General features: G+C 42.6%; 2 protein-coding genes across 3 annotated transcripts; one reads left to right on the forward strand and one right to left on the reverse strand.

Moving 5' to 3' along the window:
• Positions 1-2,499: 2,499 nt before the first annotated feature.
• On the forward strand, positions 2,500-3,612 carry LOC143534449 (F-box/kelch-repeat protein At3g06240-like). Its single transcript, XM_077028934.1, has one exon. It carries the CDS (start codon positions 2,500-2,502, stop codon positions 3,610-3,612), a length of 1,113 nt encoding a protein of 370 aa, XP_076885049.1.
• Positions 3,613-3,726: 114 nt separating this feature from the next.
• On the reverse strand, positions 3,727-20,628 carry LOC143534463 (translation initiation factor IF3-2, chloroplastic-like). 2 transcript variants are annotated; one of them, XM_077028944.1, is made up of 10 exons: positions 20,371-20,628; positions 19,410-19,449; positions 19,274-19,333; positions 19,063-19,115; positions 18,610-18,665; positions 18,468-18,501; positions 18,323-18,395; positions 18,153-18,245; positions 17,421-17,582; positions 3,727-3,843 (listed from the first exon to the last, which is right to left on the reverse strand). In XM_077028944.1, the coding sequence occupies exons 1-9, from the start codon at positions 20,601-20,603 to the stop codon at positions 17,427-17,429; spliced, it is 798 nt and encodes a 265-aa protein (XP_076885059.1). In that variant the 5' UTR covers positions 20,604-20,628; the 3' UTR covers positions 3,727-3,843; positions 17,421-17,426. The 2 variants fall into 2 exon arrangements, with proteins under 2 accessions (XP_076885059.1, XP_076885058.1); XM_077028943.1 differs by lacking the exon at positions 3,727-3,843 and having other exon boundaries at positions 17,359-17,582.
• Positions 20,629-21,741: the final 1,113 nt, after the last annotated feature.

The following is a 21,741-nucleotide window of genomic DNA, read 5'->3' on the forward strand; positions in this document are numbered from 1 at the left end:
TCTCTCTTGTCCTCTGCGTGTAGAGGTGTGTACTCTGGGGAAGATCCCTTCCCAGTTGCTTTTCCGTCTCGGCAAAGCGCTTTGCCGCCGTGATGATGGCATCCCATGTTGATGGCATGCCATCCTTACCCGTCAATGTGCGGATAAGTTCTGGGTATTCGGCGCCTTGGATGAAGGCGGCGCGAACCAGATCCTCACTTATGTTGCCGAGACTTAGCTTTTTGGAGTTGAAGCGAGTGATGAAGTCTAGTAAAGATTCATCCTCCTCTCTCACGCAGTTGAGGATCGTCCACTGCTCTTCAGTGTACTTCCTCTGTTGGCTGAAGTGCTGGCTGAACTTGTTCTGAAAGTCCGCCCAGTCATATATGTGGTGGATCGGTAAACAATCGAACCATGCCCTGGCCGCTCCGACCAGAGTCATCTGGAACATGTAGCACCACGTGGGTTCCGTCCAGTTGCTGACGGTAGCCCCCGCAATGAACCTGTTCAAATGGTCGTCTGGGTCGGATAGACCATCATAAGTGCCAATGTTGGACATCTGTTTGGCACTTCTCGGGGCGATTGCTTCCGCAATGTCCCTTGCGAATTTTGACTTTCCTGCATTTGTAGCAGTTGGTCTAAAGGTTTTGGAGAAGTCACGCGGGTTTCTCTCCGCGATTGGTCTAAAAGCTTCCCCAAAATTCCTTTTTGGTTGGACGTCCGTTTCCTTACGCTTCCCTTTCGCCTTATGGCGAGGGTTTGCGTCGGTATCGGACTCCAACTCGTCTGAGTACTCGCAGTCACTGCTCATATTGAGGTGTTGGCGAGTACTGCCGAATTCGTCAGCCTGTTGAGCTGAACGCAAGCGTTCATCCAATTCGGCTTGGAATTCTCTTTGCCGTGCTTCGGCCCACGCCTTCACTTGATCTAGTGTTTGGCGAGGGACCCTCGTTCGTTTTTTCAGCTGGGTATCGGTGAACCCCAGTGGAATATTTACTGCACTTGCCCCGGCTTGGGTAGTCGGGGTAGTGTTCGTAAGGATTGTATAACCGCCGGTGTTCCCCCCAGTTGCTGGGGTCGTTACCGGGGTTTCTTGGTCGGTTACTGGCCTTTGGACCGGAGTAACGTTAACCATTTCTTCAGAAATTGTGAAAAAACTAAAATAGTTCTAGCTTTTATGCACGGATGGCGCCAATGAAGAAACACTAAGTGAACCCTGGACAGATTATAGACAATCTGGGGGTTAAGTAATGTTTCCCACGAGAATGAGGTCCAACAGAGACGGTTGTTCTTCAGGAGACCTGCAAAACAGACACCGTAAGCTCGTCACTGAGAAGGGGGGGTTCCTCCTTGTGACCACCCTCCGGTGTGAGAATCAGACTAGGTTGCTCTGAATATAAGAGTATATTAAGAGATTGCTAGATAAGATTGAGATATCAGATGATCTTACCATTCCAAGATGTTGGAGTATTTATAGCCGAAGGTAGGTTTCCTAGAAGGTACAGCCGGCTGAATAGTATTCCTGTTCTACCAACAGTGGATTATGCATAGGCCATACTGGTTGGTGGATAGGTTACGGCCAACAGTAACAAAGTCGGCTGCACTATTCCACCAACTGTAGATTATGCACGTCCCACCTACTGTGGATTATACGCAGGCCATGCTGGTTGGTGAATAGGTTACGGCCAACAGTAACACTATTCTATCAACTGTAGGCTACGCACGCCCCTCAGTAAGAGTTGGTGAGTAGGCAGCGGCTAATAGTGACAAAGTACTAGAGGGTGCTTCTCCTCGTACTGTTGTCGGTGAGCTGTCACCCTGTGATTGGCTCATGGGTTGTTCTGGTCAGATTGTCTGTCCTATCCATACCTTGGTAGGTATAGTACAAAAGATCTTTCAGAATCATACGGACTGGCTCATTTTGGCGGGATTGTTCCCGCCTTGCTCATTCCTTCATGTGACTACTGAAGTAGCTATTGCCTTGTGCGTGTAGCCCTGCTGTCTGCGGGTAGCCTTCCCTGATGGCTTGTATCCGCAACTGCGGGAACAGGCGGGGTACTTCACCATTGGGAGGCTTTCCCTGCCTGTACAGCTTGCGTACTGCGCGTAAGATTCTATGAGCATGGTGGGTCCTGCGGGAGCAGATGGCCTTTGCGCAGACGTCCCTGTTCAAGGTGAGTCTTGCGGGACCAACTGGTCTCTGCTGGGACCTACCTCTTCAATAAAGTACTTAAACATATATTATATGTTGTTTTAGAGTTGTCAATAAAACTCTTGGTAGATAATTCTTCTTAGCATAATTTAGAAAACGATTATACATCTATATAATTTTAAAATTTATTAATATTTTATGTTATTTGGTTTTAAATTAGGAGAAGATTATTTTTCTAATTCAAATTGGAGTTTCCTAGTTGTAATTGTTTACGTGATCAGTCTATATATTCATAACAGACTCAATCTACAACCTAAACCATTGATTAATTATAATTCTGCGTTTTGTGAATTAGTTGCCAGCACACGATGTCGAATGATGTTTGTAATGATTTGATGGTTGAAATCTTTGAAAGATTACCACCCAAATCCATCATCCGGTTCCGTTCACTCTCCAAATACTGGCACGCTCGTCTTCTTAGCCCCGAATTCCTCCACCTTCACCGCCTCCGATGCTCTAAAAACCCTCCAAAAGTCATCATCAGACACGTAATTGGTGGTAAAATACACGAGTATAGAGACATCTATACATTACACTCGCGGGACCATTTGCCGTTAGACCCAGATTCTGGGTTTGTCGGCATACCGGGAGTTGAATTCCCCTATTATCTATATCCGTTGAGGGGTTTGGTTATTGGTTCTTGTAATGGAATTCTGTGTTTGCGCAATAATACAAGTATAACTTTATGGAACTTTTCAGTCAGGCGCAAACTAATCGTTCCACGTCTTTCTCCTTCGAAAACAAACTTTTCCAAGGTAGCATTAGGATTTGGTTTTGACCCGATCACTGATGATTACAACATTGTGGCTGTATCTTACAACACGAGTAGTGCATTTATTTACTCCTTGAAAACAGACTCGTGGAGTGCGATCCCTCCACCGTTTGCTCGGCTTTCTAATTCTTATTCAACGAAGAATGCATGTTTTTTCAAAGGAATATTGCATTGGGTGGATAGTGGTTATTCAACAACACGCTGGACTACGTTTATACTGACATTCAATTTGAGCAGTCATGTTTTTGGTTACATTTGGTTGCCTGAATCTTGGAAAGTCGAGCAGGTAACCACCATAAATGGTTGTCTAGCAGTGGTTTCTCCAGTTTATGACCAGTTTTTGGAAAAACGTTATAGTTGGATTCGGGTGATGAAAGAGTATGGTAATACTGAATCTTGGTCTGCACTTTTTAAACTGAAAGGGATTTATGGGATGACAGTTTTCCAACCAATCATTAATGGTGATATACTGGCATACTCCCAAAATGGGTCAAAAGTTTATAACACTCAAACAAAGGTTACAAATTTTTTGAGATTTGGATTTGGTTGCTGCAGAGTTGACATGGAAACGTATGTTGAAAGCCTCAAATTGGTTGACAAAGAACGTGCGACAACTTGTGGGAAAACCGTATACTCTTGGACAAAGTAAGTTCATCGCGAATGCATGGTTTTACTATTTTTCTAGTTTTTTGAAAGTCCTGTTTTAATATAAGATGTTGGAACTTATTATACACTATTTATTATGGTTGCTAATTAGTGAAGAAGCTGAAATAAACAAGAATTAAACTCTATTGCTGCATAGAAAGATTTAGGACATTAGAACTATACATGGCTTCAAAAATCTGATAAAATTCTGAGAAATAAATAAAAATAAAGCTACCTCAGCTCATACACTTTGCAGATACTTGGGTCCTGATTCCGATTCCGGTTGAATTTTCTTTCTTCTTTGGTGCTTCTTTCTGTATAGCAGCTTTGTTTGAAACCAACACCATTGCCATGTTCCTGTCTTTATAATTTTTTCACTCCTCAACAGCCAACTTAAAACAAAAAGAAAAAAAAAGAAAGAACGTTGACTCGGTCAGACACATGGAACAAAAAAGGATGTTAGATGCACACACCATGCACATGGTGTCTGTATAAGCCTATACAACCTGTATAGACATTGTGTGTCCGACATCTGGTACAGAAAGTTCATAATGAAATTTTTTTAAAGTGTATACTTGTCATATATATAGACCTATACAAGTCGTATAGTGTTGTCTAATATAGGTTTATATGGATGAAGAGGTAGGTCCCAGCAGAGCCCAGTTGGACCCGCAAGACTCACCTTGAAGAGGGACGTCTGCGCAAGGACCAACTGGTTCCGCAGGACCAACCATGCTCAGAGAAGACCTTACGCGCAGTACGCCAGCTGTTCCCGCAGGAAAAGCCTCCCAATGGTGAAGTACCCCGCCTGTTCCCGCAGTTGCGGATACAAGCCATCAGGGAAGGCTACCCGCACTAATAGCAAGGCTACACGCACAAGGCACTAAATAATTCAGTAATGTCACCTGAAGGAATGAGCAAGGGGGGAATACTCCCGCCCAAATGAGCCAGTCCGTACGCTTCTGGAAGATCTTTTGTACTATACCTGCCAAGGTATGGACAAAATAGACAAGATCTGACCAAAGCAGCCCATGAACCAATCACAGGGTGACAGCTCACCGACAACAGTACGAGGAGCACGCTCTAGTACAAAATGTCACTATCAGCCGCTGCCTACTCACCAACCCTTGTCGTGGCACGTAATAGCCTGCAGTTGGTGGAAAAGGAATAGTACACAGCCGGCGGAAAAGGAATAGTACACAGCCGGCCATGTCACTATCAGCCGCTGCCTACCCACCAACTACCAGCATGGCACGTGCGTAGCCCACAGTTGGTGGAAAAGGAATATTATACAGCTGGCTGTACCTGCTTGGAAACCTACCTTCGGCTATAAATACTCCAACACCTTGGAACGGTATCATTATCTTGTATCTTATCTTCACTAGCAATCTCTCTCAATATACACTTATATTCAGAGCAATCTAGTCTGATTCTCACGCCGGAGGGTGGTCACAAGGAGGAACCCCCCCTTCTCAGTGACGAGCTCACGTTGTCTGTTTTGCAGGTCATCAGAAGAACAACCATCTTTGCCGGACCTAACCCTCGTGGGAAACATCTACTTAACCCCCAGATTATCCGTAATCTGCCCGGGGTCATCTAGTGTTTCTTCATTACCTTGCGGCGGGTATACTACCAGAGTCAAAAACACAGGCAAGAAAAATACGTTGTAAAGCACTGAACTATCAACTCATCGATGACATCCTTTACAGACGTAACTTTCTTGGCCCACTCCTAAGATGCGTGGACAACCAAGATGCTGGCTACCTCCTAAGGGAAGTACACGAGGGCATCTGTGGACTACACGCAGGTCCACGCGCTGTTGTAGCTAAGCTAAACAACGCGGGATACTTTTGGCCGGGGATGCATACGGATGCGCTGGCATACATCAGAAAGTGTAGGTCTTGCCAGCTCTACGCACCCAACACGCATCGCCCGAAGAATGAACTTGTTCCAGTCACCTCTTTATGGCCATTTCAGAAGTGGGCCATCGATGTGACAGGCCCATTTCCCACAGCAGCAGGGAACGTTCAGTTTCTAGTGGTAGCCATCGACTACTTCACCAAGTGGATAGAAGCAAAACCCTTAGCCCAAACAACCGCAAAACATATCAAAAAATTTATTTGGGAATTTATTATTTGTCGTTTTGGACTTCCACAGACTTTGGTGAGCGATAACGGCACCAACTTTGCTGACAAGAAGCTACAAAAGTGGCTAGAAGAACTTCAAATCACCCACACCTTTACCTTAGTGGCGCACCCGTAGGGTAATGGTGAGGTGGAAAGAGCAAATAAGAGCATCGTCGACGGCATAAAGAAAAGACTCTTGGAACACAGATCCGGCTGGGTGGACGAAGTTCCACACGTCCTTTGGGCAAACAGAACGCTGAAAAAGGCCAGTACGTGGGAAACCCCGTTCAGCCTCACTTATGGCACTGAAGCCATGGTCCCGGTCGAAATTGGTTTACCCTCACCAAGGGTCTTGATTCAGCCAGAAGACAATGATGCGGAAAGACGGTTAGACCTTATGCTAACCGAAGAACGCAGAGACTTAGCCGCAGCGCGTGAAGAGAACTACAAGCGACAAATGCAAAAGTACTACAACACGCGGGTAAAACTCTGCAACTTCAATGTAGGAGACTACATATTGCGTAACAACGAGGCTTCAAACCAAGAGCGCCCAGGAAAGCTGGCCCCGGTCTGGGAAGGACCATACATTATCAAAGAAGTTTTGGGAAAGGGTGCATACCGGCTCGAAAGGCTCGATGGCACTCCCATCCCAAGAACATGGAATGGAGCTCAATTACGCAAATGCTACATGTAGATCAATTCCAAACTTGTAAAGAAAAGGCCTAGAGCCACTTCTAATGGAAATGATTCTCCTCACATTGTGTTGATAGCCTTACCTTTATACTTATGAACTTCCCACACTGATATGCCGGTATTCACCGCATAAATAAGTATGGGAAGAAGTAAGTCGTTGCGTGTGGAAGGCGGCAAAACCCGCATAAACACAAAAAATGGAAAAAATTTCTAAGATGAGAAAAACCTTCACGCAGGTCAGTTATAGGTGAAGTTTGGTCATCCCACTAAATGAAAGTGACGGTCTTACCCGCACAATCAAGATAGAGGAAACTGAACATTAACCTATTGACAACCGCTCGTCGAAAGGTTAACTTATTCAAAACACTTAGAAAATTTCTAAGGAAAAGATGAGGAAAACCTCCACGCAGGTCAGATATAGGTAAAGTTAAGCCATCCTACTAAGTGAAAGTGACGGTCTTACCCGCACAATCACGAAAGAGGAAGCAAAACTTTAACCTATTGTCTGCCACGTTGAAAGGTTAACTTATCCAAAGTACTTAGGAAATTGCTAAGCTAAACTAGAATATGTGTGAGCAAAACATATAAGGTTTACAAGGCAAGGCATTAACAAAAGATTTATATTCCATAAAAATTCAAGTATTACAAGAATGGCCGGGCACATACCCGCGTACAAGAATATAAATCTATACAAAAATAAAAATCTATTCTAACAGTGGGAAGGGATCTAAAGGATCAGCTTTAGGACCACTCCCACTTGAACCCGCACCATCAGTAGAGTGTGGCGGTTCAAGGAAAGCCTTGAGAATAGCTAGCCCATCATCAGCAGCAGTAATCTCGTTCACCTTCTCCACCACCGGATGCGGGAAGGCAGCATACTGGTTCACTGCTTGGTCATAAGCAGCTTCAGTATCCACATCATATAGAGGGAAGTTGGAAGGCGGGATGCCCTTCTCAACAAACCCTAGACCAAGCAGGAAGCCAGCCTTTCCCCATCCTCATGAGAAGCGTTGAGGGCTGCGCTCATGGCATCGTCATATGATGTGTTCGTAAGAACCCGATGCACAACCTACAAAGCAGAAATATCACTCTTCTAAGCGTAAAGAAAAGCGTAAAGAAATTGTGAAACTGCGCATACCTGAGATAACGCTTCTCGAAGAAGCCATTCCTTGGTAACCAGAGCCTCCTGGAGGGCAGCTTGAGCTTCATCACGGGCGCGTTCGGCTTCGTTCTTAGTAAGGTTGGCAAGCAACACATCTTTAGCTGCAGCCTCTTCGACGCCCTTCAGCTTACGCTCAGTGTGGTCAAGCATGCCCCTCTGGTCCAGGATCTCTTGGAGCTTCTTGGCTGTAAGGCCCCGTCACCGGTAACCCTACTTTCGTGTTGGATTTACTCATAAATGCAGTTCTAAATATCAGAGTTAATTAAACATTCGCGGAATTTAAAAACTTTCATTAAACATTTCATAACAAAACACGTCTTGTCTTAAAACATCATTTTGTCTTTCAAAATAAACGAAACATTAAACTTAAACGTATTGAGTCTTTCGATGCCAGCCTCTTATTCAGTGCCACGGGTCTCCTCAAGCGAGCTGCCTCATCCTACTCACCTGCGTGCATACTAAAAGTCAGCTACGCTGAGTGAGTTCTAGTTAATCACATAATCATACAATACATTCTTACATTTCATACTTAACCTCTTAACTTCCTTTCGTACACACCTAAGTGCATATACTTTCATTCTTACCTTCGTACTTTCTTTACATACATAATCTTACGTTTTAAAGAGCCTTTCGCCCTATAACCTCACAGATATTATAAGGGTCTGGTCCCTAACATCACAGATATTATAAGGGTCTGGTCCATAACATCACAGATATTATAAGGGTCTGGTCCCTAACATCACAGATATTATAAGGGTCTGGTCCCTAACATCACAGATATTATAAGGGTCTGGTCCCTAGTTCTCGAATATTAGTAGGGTTCGATTCCCTCTTCGTTACCATACAACCATACATCATACCTCGAGTATTATTAGGGCTCAGTACCCTTTTCGTAACCATACAACCATACAACCATCTTTTCCTTCTTTTATTAACTTTATTACGTTCATACACATAAGCATACATATCATACTTACCTTATACATAGCGTTACAACCTCACGGTACGTGCAATATCCGAAGATCGTTCACGTACCATCAAGCAATCATTCATACATATCACATATATCACATATGGCATACACTTATCACTTAGGATAAATGTATTAACAACACATCGAGTATGCACACAGCCCCGAAAACATAACAAGGAATGGGGCTAGAAACTCACCTGAACACGGTACGTTCACCATTAATCGTAATCTCTTTCTTCAGTTGTGCACGGCTGACTGTATAACAAGTATACGTATCAATTAACTATCACTCCACATATTGTATTTCTATCTTTATATGACCCACAACGAACGGGGGTCCGGGGGCAGCGCCCCTGGCAGCGGGGTCTAGGGGCGGCAGCCCCTAGCAGGGTCCAAGGGGCAGAGCCCCTGGCTGGGGTCGAGCTGCCAGGTCAGCTTGGAAAAATTTTATTTCCATTAACTGTCTTAACACATTTTTCATTAGGTTTTTAATTTATTTCCTAATCGAACTTGACTTTAAGCGAAGTTAAACCTTAGGCGAACTTAGCTTTAAGCGAAGTTAAACCTTAAGCGAACTTAGCTTTAGGCGAAGTTATCAGTTAGGCGAACTTGGCCGTAAGCAAAGTTATCAATTAGGCGAACTTGGCCTCAGGAAAAGTTACCAGTTAGGCGAACTTGGCCGTAAGCGAAGTTATCAATTAGGCGAACTTGGCCTCAGGCGAAGTTACCAGTTAGGCGAACTTGGCCGTAAGCGAAGTTATCAATTAGGCGAACTTGGCCTCAGGCGAAGTTATCGCTTTGAAGGCGAACTTATCGCTTTGAAGGCGAAGTTATCGCTTTGAAGGCGAAGTTGCCCAGTTCAGCCGCTGTTTGGTTTCTATCAAGCATTTTTAGCGATTTTAACACCCTTGTTATGGTTCGACATCACCCACTACGCTCCCCAACCGTTTTCGGTCGTATAAACACTATAAAGCTTGGATCTTTAAACTTCAAATATCAAGAATCATACCTTTTTGTGCTTTTTTGGATCTCGTTTAACTTGTTTAATCACAACTAATCGCTCACTCTCTCTCGGATCTCGCTCGATCCTCTCCCTCGGCCGCCGGCGGTGCGTGTGGTGCGGGTGTGTTTTGGAGTGTTAGAGAATAAGATGGAATGAGTGGTGTTTTAGGGTTTAGGGGATATTTATATCCCTTAAAGCCCATGGACCTAAGGCCCATTCTCATTTAACCCATCTCAGTTAATCTAAGTCCATGATCCGCTCCTTACTCGATATTAATTAATCAATAACGCGAAATCACTAAACATAACTTTCTTTATTCAACATTAAAATTTTAGGATGTTACATTGGCGTCTTCCATGGCCAAGGCATCATGAGCCTGTTGGAGCCTCTCTAATTTGGCTTTAAGCTCCTCATTCTCGGTGCGTAGAGGCTCGGCAACAGCTTCAGCCTTGGTGGCCCTCTCAGTTGCGTTCCGTGCAGTTTCCTTAGCCAGCCGAAGCTGTTCGTTAACAGTTTGGGCAGCCTTGGAACGGGCCTCGAGCCGGGCCTGAACTTCAACCTCGAGGGCCTTGAAGGCCTTCTCCTTTTCCGCAGCAACAGCGGCAAGCCTCTTATTCTCCTCCCGGATAGCCCACGCCTGAGCCACTTCCAGGCTACGCGCCGTCTTTAACTTGTTGTTTTCACGACAAAGTAGCTCGACGCGTGGCTGCATCCGGGCAAGGAGGATTCGGAGCTCGTTGGACAGCCTACCCTCCTGGTAGCTGGCCATGGCATCCCCCAGCGCACCGCTTGGGGCGGCGTGGCGCGCCCATTCGACGCACTCCTCAGCAGTCCGGAGGGTCGTTCCCCGGCGGATGTTCCACCGTGGAACATACACCTCATTGGAATCCGACACTGTAAAAACAAAAAACAGTTAGGAAAAGATGATATATATAAAGAAAAAAGGCCAAAATAACCCTACGCACCTGTAGGGTCGACAACAGGCCGGTAGCCGCCGAACCCATCACCCGAACCTAAGGGATATCCATCCAAGAGGTCAGGCAGATGGGAAGGAGGCAGAGATTGGCTAGAAGCCCCAAACATACCTGCTGAACCGGCCGGGGACGAGGTAGTCGCCGGTGCCGGAGGCACGGTTGAAGCCGTAGCGGTAGAGACCATCGGTGGTGAACTCACTGGAGGTGAACTCACAACCGTGGCCGCCGCTGCGGAGGAGCCCGCAGAAACAATCACCGCCGGCTCAGTGAAGGATGCAGTGAATATGGCACTGACAGCCGGCGGAGAGGACGTTACAGTTGGGACAGTTGCCTCAACGGGATGAGCAACTGAACCAATGCTGCAAACAGGCGCGGCCGCCTGGGTCATCGCCTCGGGTAGATTGACCAAACCTACCGTCATGGGTCGAGAAACGCTCCTCCCCGCTCCACTCTGGAATGCGGTAGCATCCACGCCTGCATGAAGACAAGATATTAAAAACAATGGCGGAAAGAATTGCGGGTAAGATTAATTTACACTTACGAGTTTTCTTGAGCTTGAAGGTTCTGACAGGCGGGGACGAACCCGATGGAGCCGGCCTCTTCACGCCGGTCACCGTCGTCGTACTGGGCGGATCGGAGGTGACAGCTGTCTCAACCTCCGAGACAGTTGTCTCACCACCACCAGGGTTCCCCGCCGCCTCCTCACTTTCGGTCTCCGACTCAGACCGGTTCCCCTGATCGGCAGTGGAGGCAACCTTCGCCTTGCCCTTCACGCCGGCAGCTTTCTTCTTCCTCACGAAGAAAGGACCATCTGTGGATTCCTCATCAGAAGATGACAAAATTAGAGGAATTCCAGCAGAGGTTTGAGCATTGAGAGGGCGAGGGTTAAAGAGTCCCTTACCTGGCCGCCTGGCGCTCAGAATCTCGTGGCCCGGCGGGTAGACCTCCACAAACCGATCCGCCGTTTGCTCCAAGATGGGCAACTCGTTCTCGTCGAGAGCACGAGTACCCAGCCGAGCGGGACCACCGCTCTCACGCGGTTGCAGAAGCGACTGCAAATTGTTCCCCTCTGAAAATAAACAGAAAAGCAGTTAGAAGAAAAACCCTAAATCAGCAAAAAGATATGAAGCATACCGTAAGGGATAGAGTTCAAACCGTATTCGAGAACGATGGGAATCTGTGGCGCCTCTGCCCCAGCATCCTTCCATACTCGGCTCATCCCAAGCATCACCATCCCAGACTCCGCAAAGCGGTAAACCGGATTCTGGATCTGGGAGATCTTGGCGAACCATTCCGCCTCTTGGTAATTGGAGGCGTGAAGGCTAGGGAGCGCCCTCCCGTTCTTGAACGTCATCGCAATGGGGACGACGCGAGCGGAGACATAGAAAAACTCCCGCTTCCAAGAACGAAGACTGCACTCGGTAGCGCAGATCTTCAAACCCTTGATCCGATTGACCAAGGTATCCCAGCCCTGGATGCACCTCCAGGAGTAGAAGGTCATCAGGCGGTCGACTCGGGGCTCAACGCCCAGAATATGGCACACCCATTCAAAATGGCGAACCTTTGCGATCGCCATCGGGTGCACCTCCGTTAGGTGTACACCGTGTCTCTCCAAAACACGGTACACAAACTTCGTCAATGGGAACCTGAGATTCCCATAGATGAAGAATGCAGCATACACCCCTATCTTGCCCTTGGGGGCATCGTACACCGTCTGGTGAGGCTCAGGAAACTCAGGCTCGAAGGGCTCGAGCATGAACTTCCTGACGATGTACTGATAAACGTCGACGGAAAGTGCACACTGGCACTCCCCAGCAGTACTCTTATCGTCCTTGTCAGACATCGGGTTCTCGATGTACGCGTCAGACTCCTCGGCGGTAGCCTCAAGATCATGAGTAGAAGACATGTTTTAGATTTAAAGGAACGATTTCAGGAGAATGCTCGACGGAAAAGTTAGAGTATTCGCCGGAAATCGTTTAGAAGAGAGAAGTGAAAGTGTGGATTAAGATGCACCCTCTCCCCCTTTATATACTCATCGCAATGAATGCGATGAATTTAATGTGGGGGAGAGAGAAAAGCGCAGGTGCAATGAAACTATGACACGTGGAAAGAGCAAGCTGGCAACAGCTGTCGACAGGACGCGTGCCGTAAATCTCGCGCCCACGCGCCCGAAAACTCGCGCCCACGCGCCTGAAAAAGCGTCTGGAATGACCATATACTGTCACGTCGCCATAACTTCCTGCACGTCCTGAAACTGTCAGAAGAAACCGTCGGACGACACTAACGTCCCTTCAACAGTTTGGACTGTTCTTATCCTTTCACCAACTCTTCGAATTTCAAAAAGATTCAAAAAGATTCAAAGATTCAAAAATAAGAGGGAATATACCCCCTTACCTTGGTACCCAAGAAACCGTAAGACAAGTGCGGGTACAGTGTTAAGGCGAAACCCTTCACATACCTAGTACCTGCAGGGAATTGAAGCCAAGAATACCTTGGAAGTAAAGAAACTATAAGACGAGTGCGGGTACAGTGTCAAGGCGAAACCCTTCACATACTTAGCACTTGCAGGGAATTGAAACTAAGAATGATCTTCTGGACCGTGCTTGCGGAAAGAGAAATAGCACCTCCACATAGCGGGAATGTTGAGAACTAGCTTGTTTGAAACTTCAAGGCGGAATTGGTGGTTTAACATAACTGATCACTATGTCCGAAATTACCAAAACCTCGTGAAGAATCTATACAAGTGAAACTCAACGCTCCCGATGTGCGAAGGAGTTAAACACCTACCCGCATCACAACCAAAGATCAGGCAGAAAAGTCGGGAATTTCTGCGAGTGATATTAGGAAAACCGCGGGAAGAATCCCCACGGAAAACCTTAAAACTAAAAAGCCTTTCCAAAACCCCTTGCTTAAGTCCAAAAGTTCACCTCACTTATTAACAATTCATGAGAAGAACATTGGACTGGGGGGACTTGAAGAGGTAGGTCCCAGCAGAGCCCAGTTGGACCCGCAAGACTCACCTTGAAGAGGGACGTCTGCGCAAGGACCAACTGGTTCCGCAGGACCAACCATGCTCAGAGAAGACCTTACGCGCAGTACGCCAGCTGTTCCCGCAGGAAAAGCCTCCCAATGGTGAAGTACCCCGCCTGTTCCCGCAGTTGCGGATACAAGCCATCAGGGAAGGCTACCCGCACTAATAGCAAGGCTACACGCACAAGGCACTAAATAATTCAGTAATGTCACCTGAAGGAATGAGCAAGGCGGGAATACTCCCGCCCAAATGAGCCAGTCCGTACGCTTCTGGAAGATCTTTTGTACTATACATGCCAAGGTATGGACAAAATAGACAAGATCTGACCAAAGCAGCCCATGAACCAATCACAGGGTGACAGCTCACCGACAACAGTACGAGGAGCACGCTCTAGTACAAAATGTCACTATCAGCCGCTGCCTACTCACCAACCCTTGTCGTGGCACGTACATAGCCTGCAGTTGGTGGAAAAGGAATAGTACACAGCCGGCGGAAAAGGAATAGTACACAGCCGGCCATGTCACTATCAGCCGCTGCCTACCCACCAACTACCAGCATGGCACGTGCGTAGCCCACAGTTGGTGGAAAAGGAATATTATACGGCTGGCTGTACCTGCTTGGAAACCTACCTTCGGCTATAAATACTCCAACACCTTGGAACGGTATCATTATCTTGTATCTTATCTTCACTAGCAATCTCTCTCAATATACACTTATATTCAGAGCAATCTAGTCTGATTCTCACGCCGGAGGGTGGTCACAAGAAGGAACCCCCCCTTCTCAGTGACGAGCTCACGGTGTCTGTTTTGCAGGTCATCAGAAGAACAACCATCTTTGCCGGACCTAACCCTCGTGGGAAACATCTACTTAACCCCCAGATTATCCGTAATCTGCCCGGGGTCATCTAGTGTTTCTTCAATGGATCATATAGGGACTGTATAACTCGTATACGCTTATACAAGGCTTGTAGGCACAATTTTTTTTTTAATTCATGTTCTTGAGGTGGTTCTCTTTAATTTCTCTACAATTGAGTTCACATGGCGGATTTGGAACTTAGAAATCGTGATGTTACATAGGGTAGCTAGAGAGGAAGCAAAGAGATTTGCTAATAACGCGATATAAAACAACTTATCCTCGAAAGCCAGTTTTTCTAAGGCAAGCTAAGGAAGCACCCACATGGCACACTATCCACAAAACACTAATATGGTATACCTGACGTATGGTCCTATTAATTGTATGACAAGCAAAAAAAAGGCCATATGGAATTCTAGCAGATGATGCATCCAAAGTATGATATATTATATTGACACAGAATTGGCTGATGTGATGCACGGGATATTGACAAAGTCATTCGGCACGTATGACCACTTTTCATTTGGCAAACCATCCGTTTAATGATGTCGAATTGTATACATAAGTAGCACCTTTCTTTTATCTCATGCTCTCATTGATACATGAGTGTTTGTTATATACCAATTGTGAGTTAAAGCCGGGGGATACTACAACTACTCATGTTTATATTACTTGTATATATATGCATTATGATTAGGGTTGTCACTTTTACCCGAAACCCGAAACTCAACCCGAAAAAACTCGTACCCGAACCCGAGAAAATACTAACCCGAACCGAAGTAATTTGGGTTGGTTTTCGGGTTTGATTTATAAGTTTCGGGTCAACCCGAACAAACTTTTAGTTTTGAAATTAAATATATTTTTAGGTATAATAAGCTAAGTCATAGCCACTAAAGTTATCAGAATCTGCCTCTAATCAACGATTGTCATTTTAACTATTATGGATCGATTGTTTATTATTAATTTATGTTTTTCGTTTATTACTAATAGCAACCGAAATCGAACAAACAAATCACGCCCGATTGAATACGATTAAGGCTTGTGTTAGTTTTACTCATCTTTTAAATTGTTTTATCAAGTTATGTTGGTTTGTTATCTGATTATTTGTGTTATAAGCAAAGAAAAATATGTTGTTTTAATTTAGCATTGTAGTTTTTTTAAAAAAAAGATTGTTTTTGTGTGTTTTTTTTTCTTTTCTTTGTTTTCTAGGATGGTCGAAACTCAATTAACCAAACCTGAAAAAACCCGAACCCAAATTACCCGAACCCGAAAAACCCGTGAGAGATTTGGGTTGGGTTTCGGGTCAAGATTTAATACTTTGAAACGTGAAGAACCCGACCCAAAAAACGAACCCGAAAAACACCCCTAATCATGATATACATAAATATAAATATACATTATAAATTGTTTTAAAATTAATTGATAAAGATCAAGTGTAGCTTTTACATTTGCCTGTTTTTCACATCCCATAAAACTCTCCGTTGATAATTATTATTCTTATTAAATTAGGAAACGAATCAAACGATAATCTATTATATTTTAAAAAGTTCAATATTTTATGTTAGGATTCTTCTTCTATTCAAAATAGGAGCTTCCTAGTTGTAACATCAGTCTTCTTCGTTTGTGTTTGTAAAAACATAACGATGTCTGCCTACGTTTGTGATGATTTGATGGTTCAAATCTTTGCAAGACTTCCACCTAAATCCATCATTCGGTTCCGATCACTCTCCAAATTTTGGCACGCTCGTCTTCTTAGCCCCGACTTCCTCCACCTTCATCGCCTTCTATGTTCTAAAAACCCTCCAAAAGTCATTATCAGACATGTCATTGGTGGTGAAAAACACGAGTATAGACACATCTATACATTACACTCGCGGGACCAGTTGCCGTTATACCCAGATGGGTTTGTTGGCATACCCGGAGTTGAATTCCCCAATTATCTACATCCGTTGATGGGTTCGGTTATTGGCTCTTGTAATGGAATTTTGTGCCTGTACAATAATACAAGTATTACTCTATGGAACTTTTCAGTCAGGCGCAGACTAATCGTGCAGTGTCTTCCTCTTTTGAAATCTTTGAAATCAAGTACCTATGCTGGTACTGAGTTAGCATTAGGATTTGGTTTTAACCCATCACTGATGATTACAACATTGTGGCCATATCTAACAATAGCAATGCATATATGTACTCCTTGAAAACAGACTCCTGGAGTGCGATTCCTCCACCGTCTGCTCAGCTTTCTGATTCTTATGTAACGATGAATGCTTGCTTTTTCAACGGAATATTGCACTGGGTGGGTAGAGGTTGTTCACCAACACACGAGGGCTGGACTCATTTTATATTGACATTCAATTTGAGTAGTCATGTTTTTGGTTACATTTGGTTGCCTGAATCTTGGGTAATAGAGCAGGTAACCACCATAAATGGTTGTCTAGCAGTGGCTTCTCCGGTTTATGACCGCTTTTCGAAAAAGCATTATAGTTTGATTCGGGTGATGAAAGAGTATGGTAACACCAAATCTTGGTCTGCACTTTTTAAAATGAAAAGGATTTATGGGATGACAGTTTTCCAGCCCATCATTAATGGTGATATACTGGCATACTCCCAAAATGCGTCAAAAACACTCAAACAAAGCTTACAAAATCTTTGGAATTTGGACCTGATTGTTGCAAAGTTGAGATGGAAATGTATGTCGAAAGCCTGGAACTGGTTGACAACGAACGGGCAATAACATGTGGGAAAACGGTCTGCTCTTGGAAAAAATAACTTCACTGCGAATGTATGTTTATACTATTTTCTAGTTTTTTGAAAGTCCTGTTTTAATATAAGATGTTGAACTAAATTTTACACTATTTATTATGGTTGCTAGTTAAGTGAAGAAGCTTAAATAAACAAAAAATTAAACTCTATTGCTACAGAGAAATATTTAGGGCATTAGAACTATACATGGCTTAAAAAATCTGTTAAAATTCTGAGAAATAAATATAAATAAAGCTACCTCAGCTCATACACTTGCAGATACTTGGGTCTCGGTTCCGGTTCCGGTTCCGGTTGACTTTTCTTTCTTCTTTGGTGCTTCTTTCTGTATAGCAGCTTTGTTTGGAACCAACACCATTGTCATGTTCCTGTCTTTATAGTTTTTGCTCTCCTCAACGGCCAACTGCAAAATCACAATAAACAGAAAGAATGTTGACCTGGTCAGATGACACAAGGAATTAAAAAAAAGGACGTTAGTATACGAATCGTATAAGCCTATACGACCCGTATAGACAATGTGTCTCTCCAGCATTTGTACGAAAATTCAAGCTCGAAGCTTTTCGCAGTCAATACTGGTCATATAGGCCTATACCAGTCGTATAGGTATGTCTGATATAGGCCTATACTATGCGTATAGGCACAACCTTTTTTTTTTGAATTTTTGTATAAAATTTTTTTACAAGATACATTTGTAATTAATTAAACTAAAAAAACACAAAATTTAATTTGAAAAAAAAAAAGAGGAATTGTGCCTAAACAACTCATATAGGTCTTATACTCTTATGGGCCTATACTGCTCGTATGGGCCTATACAAAACACAAACTGACAATCTCTGACAAAAGTCGTCCCTATACGACTCGTATAAACCTATACGAGTCGTATAGTCACAAAAGGCGATTGAATATCTACCCTGGTGTCCAAATACCTTGTGCCAAAATAAAAATAGTAGAAACTGGAAAGCACATGACCTACCTCGCCCACGTCACCACGGAAACGTTGCATAAGCTCAATAGCATTGTTTTTGAACTCGTTTTCACGTCCCTTCAAGCTTACTATTAGTTTAACCTGAAAGATAACCAAAAAGTTCATATTAAAAACAATCATTTGATGATTATATACAATGGTTTATAAATTATAAGTACCTTGTCACCATCTTTTAGAAACCTCTGAGCAGCTTTCAAACGCACGGTGTAATCATGCACATCGATGTTGTAACTGCCAATAAATGTCATTGGATTGTGATTGTTAAATGAGTAAATATATAAAACGTCAACTAAAGTTTCTTACCCCATTTTAAGCTCCTTCTGATCCATACGTTGAGCTGGCATCAAATTTCATACTTTGGTCAGTATAATTCTTACTATAAGGTTGAACAATAAGATCAAAAGAACTGAGAAATTTTCTAAACAAAGAAATAAGAGGCATTCACCAGCATTTTTCTTCAGCTGATCTTTTTTCTTCTTTTGTTGCTCATATTTATATTTTCTGTGAAATTTGGAGAAATTATAGTCAAACCCAATAAAAAATTTAAAAACTTTATATGACAAATAATTAGGGGTGTGCATGAAACAGAAAATCCTATCCGAAACCAAAGCGAACCAAAACAATTTTCAAGCTCGCAATTTTCAAGCTCAAATGGCAAGACCAAAAAAACCCAAAACCAAACAGTGTTCAAAACCAAAGTTTCAATTTTAACCCAAAAGTGACCCAAACCGAACCGGGCACACCTTGAAATAACCAAGAATTACACGACATCATTCCATTTAATAAAGAAACTTTACAGCTTACATATGTGTGTGTGTGTATTTACATATATATATATATATATATATATATATGGATGGATGGATGGATGTATGGATGTAAAGAAGATGTAACTTACTTGTAGTCCATCAACCTGACAACAGGAGGATCTGCATCGGGAGACACTATAAACTACAAAAATATGTAACATAATATACGTTACTATATGTCAGGAACTCAGGATTAAGCAACTGAAACCCATATCCTCAAGCAAGAAGATGAAGCAATTACAAAAGTCAAAATCTGAATGTATGGGATTAATAACAAATCCAAATGCAACCAACACATACCAGATCAAGCTCGGCATCTTCAGCCATCTGAATGGCAGCACTTTTGGATACTACACCAACCTAATAAAACAATCGAATCAGACTTGACATAGATATAAAGAACACAGATGTAAGAAGAAGATGCAGAACCACTCACCATGTTTTGTTCCTCATCAATAAGCCTCACATTATTTGACCTATTTTGAACCATCAAAATGTACCAATAAGTTAAAATGTGTTTGGCAATCACAAAAATCTTTTTTATTTTAGCTTTTTGAAAGGGTTAAAAAGCAGTTTTCTAAAAGCCCCAAATAGCCAATAGCCAATAAGCATTTTTCAAACTCAATCCCAAACATGCTCCAAAACAGTGCAGACATTAAATTATACATTGTTGTAAAACTCTCTAGACGCTAGTCAGGCCGTAGGGTACCGACTAGACGATTAATGATTAATCAGATAATTTTGAAACTTACACACACACACAAACACATTTTTACATGTACAAAATGCATTTTGCATACGTTTTTTTAAAAGATTTTGCAAATAAACGCATGGAGAAAGCATTTAAATAAAAAATAACGCATTTAAAAATACTTGCTTTATTTTAATTTTTTTTTAGGAAAACAACTTCTATATGTGTTTATATGGAAAAACCCAAAAAAAAATATTATGTAAAAATGAGTTTATTACATGTAAAAAAATAATTTTTAATAATTTTTTACAAGTAAAACACATGGTTGTTGGCGACTCGGCTTCCTGGTTTTTTTCCCTTTATAGTCACCCCTTATATCTATACAAATACACACACACCAAATTTTTCAAAATTTCATATATAATTTTTTAAACTTATTAACCGGATAATTTTTCGAATACTTCAAATAAATTTTACTAATTTTCACCGATTTCGACCACAGTTCACCAAAAGTTGACTGATTATTACAAATTACATCACATTTCCTAACTCCTAAACCATCAGTAACCTAGAAATCACATCCTCTAATCACATCATAATTAAACTACAATAACCCCCAATTAAGGCACCTCTGCTAAACCTAGGGTTTCATTTTCATATCAACAACAATTCAAATGCGTTAAATTTAATAAAACTGAACACGTACTTGATACGTGAGATGTCTAGGGCTGGATCGTCATCAGAGTTCTGCTTCGGCCGTCTATTGTCTCCCTGCCGTGAATAATTACCGCCGCCGCCGTAACGGCAGGTGATGCGGCAGGTGTTGAAGGTGAAACTGGTCGGAAAGTGAAGGTAGGGTTTTGATTGGAGGTGTGAGAGAGTTATTGGTTGTTTGAACGGGTGAATTGAGCAGCTGCTGGTGGTAGTAATCCCAGCCATTGATATGCTCTGTAAGTGATTGTAGGAAGCTATTGTTATTATTATTATTATTATTATCTTATCATATCCCACTTTGTGAAGGTTACAATTATGGACCTTTATGTTCGGCGGCGGTGATTGTTTATGTTCGTTTGTTTAATAAATGAAGGAATATGGATAAGGAATTTAATTCGATGAACGAACACGAATAGGGTGCAGATGAGCGGAGCTACTCGAGATCGGCTCGTTAAAATGCTCGATTGAGCCGAGCTTCATCGAGTTCGAGCCCGAGCTCGAGCCTCAAAGTAAGCTCGTTTAATAAACGAGCCCGAGCTTCACTTATCTGGCTCGAGCCGGCTCGCGAGCCTAAACGAGCCTGTCATTTATAAAAAATTTTAAAATATGTATTTAATAATTATTAATTAATTATGAAAAAATAAATAAAAATAACTAAATAATATATATTATTTTATACATAAAACTATAATAGAAAAAAACATATTAAAATAATTATAATTATATAAAAAGTAACTGATATATAGTAAACAATTCGAGCTCGAGCTTTGAAAATAAAACTCGAAACGAGCTGAGCTCAAGCTCTGTGTAAGTTAAACGAGCCGAGCTCGAGCCTAGTTGAGCTCGGGCTCAGCTTGGCTTGTTTGCACCCCTAAACACGAATGAGGGTCGTGTTCATTCAGTTGAGGGTAGTGTATGTTTATTTCCATTTATGCTCATTAAGAGCACCTCCATCGAATGGTTTTTGGTTGGTTCAAACCAACTTAGCCATTGGAGGATGTGGTTTATACCAAAAACCAAGAAGCTAAGATTGAATTTCCAAACCAACAAAAACCAATCAATTGTGGGCCCCAACATCTCTTTCACCCCATATATATATTTACATTTATAAAATACATTAAAATATTATACATATATACATATTTTTATATTTATTTCAAAAAATATGTATTTTTTTTGTTTGTCTATTTTTTACGTAACGAAAAGTTTAACGATTAAATTTTTTAACGGCTAGTTTTTTAACGATTATTTTTTATTTTACAACACTTAATTCGAATAAAAAAATATATTACAAGAAGTCCTAGAAAAAGGTTACAAGAAGTCCTAGGCATTACAAAGATTCTTATAAAAAAAAACGTTACAA

The sequence above is a fragment of the Bidens hawaiensis genome, unplaced genomic scaffold, assembly GCF_021521415.1.
Source record: "Bidens hawaiensis isolate Kalapana, Puna unplaced genomic scaffold, B.hawaiensis_p1.1 tig00010168_1, whole genome shotgun sequence".
In the NCBI taxonomy this organism is placed as follows: Eukaryota; Viridiplantae; Streptophyta; class Magnoliopsida; order Asterales; family Asteraceae; genus Bidens; species Bidens hawaiensis.

Bases quoted from the DNA above. Each gene is read 5' to 3' on its own strand.
- LOC143534449 (XM_077028934.1), top strand. From the start codon at position 2,500: ATGTCGAATGATGTTTGTAATGATTTGATGGTTGAAATCTTTGAAAGA.
- LOC143534463 (XM_077028944.1), bottom strand. From the start codon at position 20,603: ATGGCTGGGATTACTACCACCAGCAGCTGCTCAATTCACCCGTTCAAA. The intron at 18,502-18,609 runs GTGAATGCCTCT...ATTTGATGCCAG, and splicing joins TCAGCTGAAGAAAAATGCTG to CTCAACGTATGGATCAGAAG. The intron at 18,396-18,467 runs GTAAGAAACTTT...ATTTATTGGCAG, and splicing joins CAGAAGGAGCTTAAAATGGG to TTACAACATCGATGTGCATG.